This window comes from Petaurus breviceps, unplaced genomic scaffold, assembly GCF_028583685.1.
Source record: "Petaurus breviceps papuanus isolate PSGF00001 unplaced genomic scaffold, PetGlider_PUasm1.0 555, whole genome shotgun sequence".
Taxonomy (NCBI): Eukaryota; Metazoa; Chordata; class Mammalia; order Diprotodontia; family Petauridae; genus Petaurus; species Petaurus breviceps.
In genome coordinates this window covers 908017-911205 of record NW_027186373.1, presented here as the reverse complement: position 1 = coordinate 911205, position 3189 = coordinate 908017, and the positions used below count along the sequence as shown (strand labels likewise).

General features: G+C 50.8%; 1 protein-coding gene across 1 annotated transcript in view; it reads left to right on the top strand.

Moving 5' to 3' along the window:
• Nucleotides 1-2895, top strand: part of LOC138172922 (NACHT, LRR and PYD domains-containing protein 3-like) — a 17764-nt gene extending 14869 nt beyond the window's left edge. The window contains exons 8-9 of the mRNA XM_069102780.1: nt 1945-2115; nt 2312-2895. Of these exons, the coding sequence (XP_068958881.1) occupies nt 1945-2115; nt 2312-2438 (298 nt within the window). The 3' untranslated portion in view covers nt 2439-2895. The remainder of the gene's footprint in view (nt 1-1944; nt 2116-2311) is intronic.
• The last annotated feature ends 294 nt before the right edge of the window (nt 2896-3189 follow it).

Genomic DNA, 3189 nt, shown 5'->3' with positions numbered 1-3189 from the left:
GGTGAAATAGACCAGAGATGCTGCAGAGGTGAAATGGACCAGAGATGGGGCAGGGGGTGAAATAGACCAGAGATGGGGCAGGGGTGAAATGGACCAGAGATGGGGCAGGGGGTGAAATTGAAAGTCATTGGCAACATTTTGGATCTTAGGGATGAGAGAGGAGTCTAAAAGGACTCCCAAGTTGGGAGCCTGAGGCACTGGGAAGATGGGGGTGCCCTCCACAGTAATAGGGGAAATAGGAGGAGGGAGGGTTTGGAGGAGAGATGAGTTTTATTTTGGACATGCTGAGTTTAAGATGTCTATTGGATATCATTCAGTTCTAGATTTGAATGCAGTTCTTCCTGTTCAAAGTTTAATTAGTATCTTTGCTGCCTCTAGGCATGTCTCATTCATGCATTTTCTAGTGTGAGTGAATAATTTTATCGTTTTATTTTCTTTTTTGGTGGGGGAGGGGTTCAGGATTGTGATTTGCTAAGTATGTATGGAGACTCCCCATAGGATGGTCCCTGGGAAGAGTCTATGTTGCTTCTAAAAACTTTCGCCTTCATAGTTCAGTGTCTAGGACTTTTAGCCCGTGTTAGACTTCGGCTGCCATCTCCCTGCCTTCCCCACCCACCCACTACACACACATACACACCTTCCCCTTCATCCCAAATGACTAGCAGGGATGTGTGGGGTACGGAGGAGACCCTAACCCAGAGACCTCTCACAGTGAAGGTAGAAAGATTTATTAGAATCTCGCGAGAAGCGGGCGGTCCGGTCTCTGGGACAGCACCGAGAGAGAGAGGTACAGAAGCTGAAGCTGGGTTAAATAAGCAAGGGTTACATGTCCCTCCCAAACATTAACATAATTATTACTAATGAGGCTCTAATCTTGTTAGATAACATACATAATACAGAGGTCCACTACACAAGCACAGTAACAATCTCAGAATACTGAACCCTAGTTCAGTAGGTAGACTTCAGTCTACCCTAGATACATTCTTATCTGGACTTGAGTGCCCCAAGGCTACTGTCTGTTCCTTGATTGGTCAAATCCACCTGCTGCTGCCAGCTCCTTCCATTCTTCATTATTTTTAGTATTATCTAGGAGTTTTTCTGAGAACCAGGGACTGAGCTTCTTCCCAAGCCTGTTCCTCCTTATCAGCAGTCTTGTTCAGCAATTCTTGCAGTTCTATAGAAATTTAACTCTTTTATGGTAAGCTGGGTGAAAAGGGCTGACTAGAATAGAAAAAGATTTCTAAAGTTTCAAAGTCACATAATTTCTAGAAAATGGAAACTTAGGCCTAAGGACTTACTTACTTTAGTAGACAGTGTCTGAGAAACCACACTTTTACCTTTCCCATACAGGGAGAAGTGCTGTTTTCATCCCAATCTTACAGACAGGGGTTCTGAGGCCCAGAGGCATGACTGGCTCCTGGGTATCTCCTAACTGGGAAGGGATTTGAAGTCAGGTACTCCTGTATCCCAGCCTGGCACTCCAGTTACTGCTCCAGTCCCTACCCTCTTCTTAGGGTCAGATAGCTTCACCAAGAAAAGGAACCCGATGGCCCAGGAAGGGGCAGGAGGGCAAGAGTCTGTTCTCCTGGGACCGGATGGGAAGGCACTAAGGCTGGAGCATTTAGCAGAAGAAATCTAAGGATGCTTCAGATTCATTTCATGACCTCAGACAGGTCCTCTTGGGTGTCCCCAGTAACCTCCTCTGGGACAGGAGGCCCCTCCCAGTTCTTCTCTGTCCAGAGGTTGGGCATTCCCTCTCTCCCCACCTGGCCCTAAACTCCTCTCTCATACCACACCACCCTAAGCTCCTCCCTTCTCATGGATCGCCATCCATCCACCCATCCTTCCCTCTAGCTACCTCCTCCCCTCCCCCATGTCTCCCCCTCCTTCCCCACCTGGCTTCCCAGCTCTCCCCCCAGTAGCCTCTCCCCTCCCCCCTTGCAGGGTGCAGATGTGCCGGCTCACCTGGCTAAGCTGTGAGGCCCTGGCCTCAGTGCTGCGCAGCTGCCCCAGCCTGAGGAGGCTGGACCTCAGTGACAACTCTCTGGGGGAGGAAGGCACAAAGTGGCTTTGCAGGGGCCTGAGGCAGCCCAGCTGTCGGCTTCAGAGACTCAGGTAGGTGTGGCTGGGGCAACCTGCTGGGGTGGGGACAGTGCCGTTGGGAAGGGAATGCAAGGGGTGCAGTGGGTGGGACTGGGGGGCGCCCAGTGGGGAGTCCAGAATGCGGGTGCTCTCTATGCACCTGAGGCCCCAGAGGGAGAGTCTGCAGCCTCGAGGCTCCCGCTCTGAGGCTTACTCTGAATCTTGGCAGGTTGTTCAGGTCCGTTCTGGGCGAGGAGGCCAAGGCTGAGCTGGCAGCTGTGGCCAGAGCCAAGCCTGGCCTGGAGATCTCCTATCAGAGCAGCCGCTGTACTGGGTTACACCTCGTGGGCTGTTGAGCCTCCTCTGATGGGGGGGGGGGTAAGTAGGAGGAGCAAGAGGGAGTGGTCCGCCTCTCCCTGCCTATGGCCCATGGGTTCATAGTCTCCAAGCTTGGACTCATCTTATTTGGCTCCCCTGGATGCCTTTTGTTTTATGTTCCACATCCCTCTACAGGAGCTGTGGCTCCCTATTGCCCCCAGGATAAAGCACAATGGCCAAAGCAGATGGAGGTGAGCGTTAGAACCCAAGAGGCTTAGGCCTCGGGTACCTCTACATCAGTGGACAAGAACCCCCAGCACAGCACAGCTCCAGGGTGGTGGAGCCTGGCTCCACAGAAGAGATGGGAGAAGCCACATACCCCTGCTTCTTAGCGGAGGTGGGGGCCCACAGGTGTGGAGCAGTGCACTCAACACCAGATGGTTTTTTTTTAAATCATTGGTCAGTTTGTTGAAATTTTTTCCCTGCTTTTAAAAATTCCTTCTACTGGGGCGGCCAGGTATCGCAGTGAATAAGAGCACCGGCCCCAGAGTTGAGATGACTTGGGATCGAATCCGGGCTCAGATACTTAGCACCACACCCAGAAATAACTGGCCATGTAACCTTGAGCAAGTTACTTAACCCCAAGTGCTTAAAAAAAAAAATTCCTTCTACTAAGGAGTGATTTACTGGGAGAGGCAGAGTGGAAAATGTTTAAAAACAAAACAGCAACAAAAATAAAAAACAAACAGGTCTAGAGTTTGGGCAGCCCCAGTTTTTCAACCCAGAGAT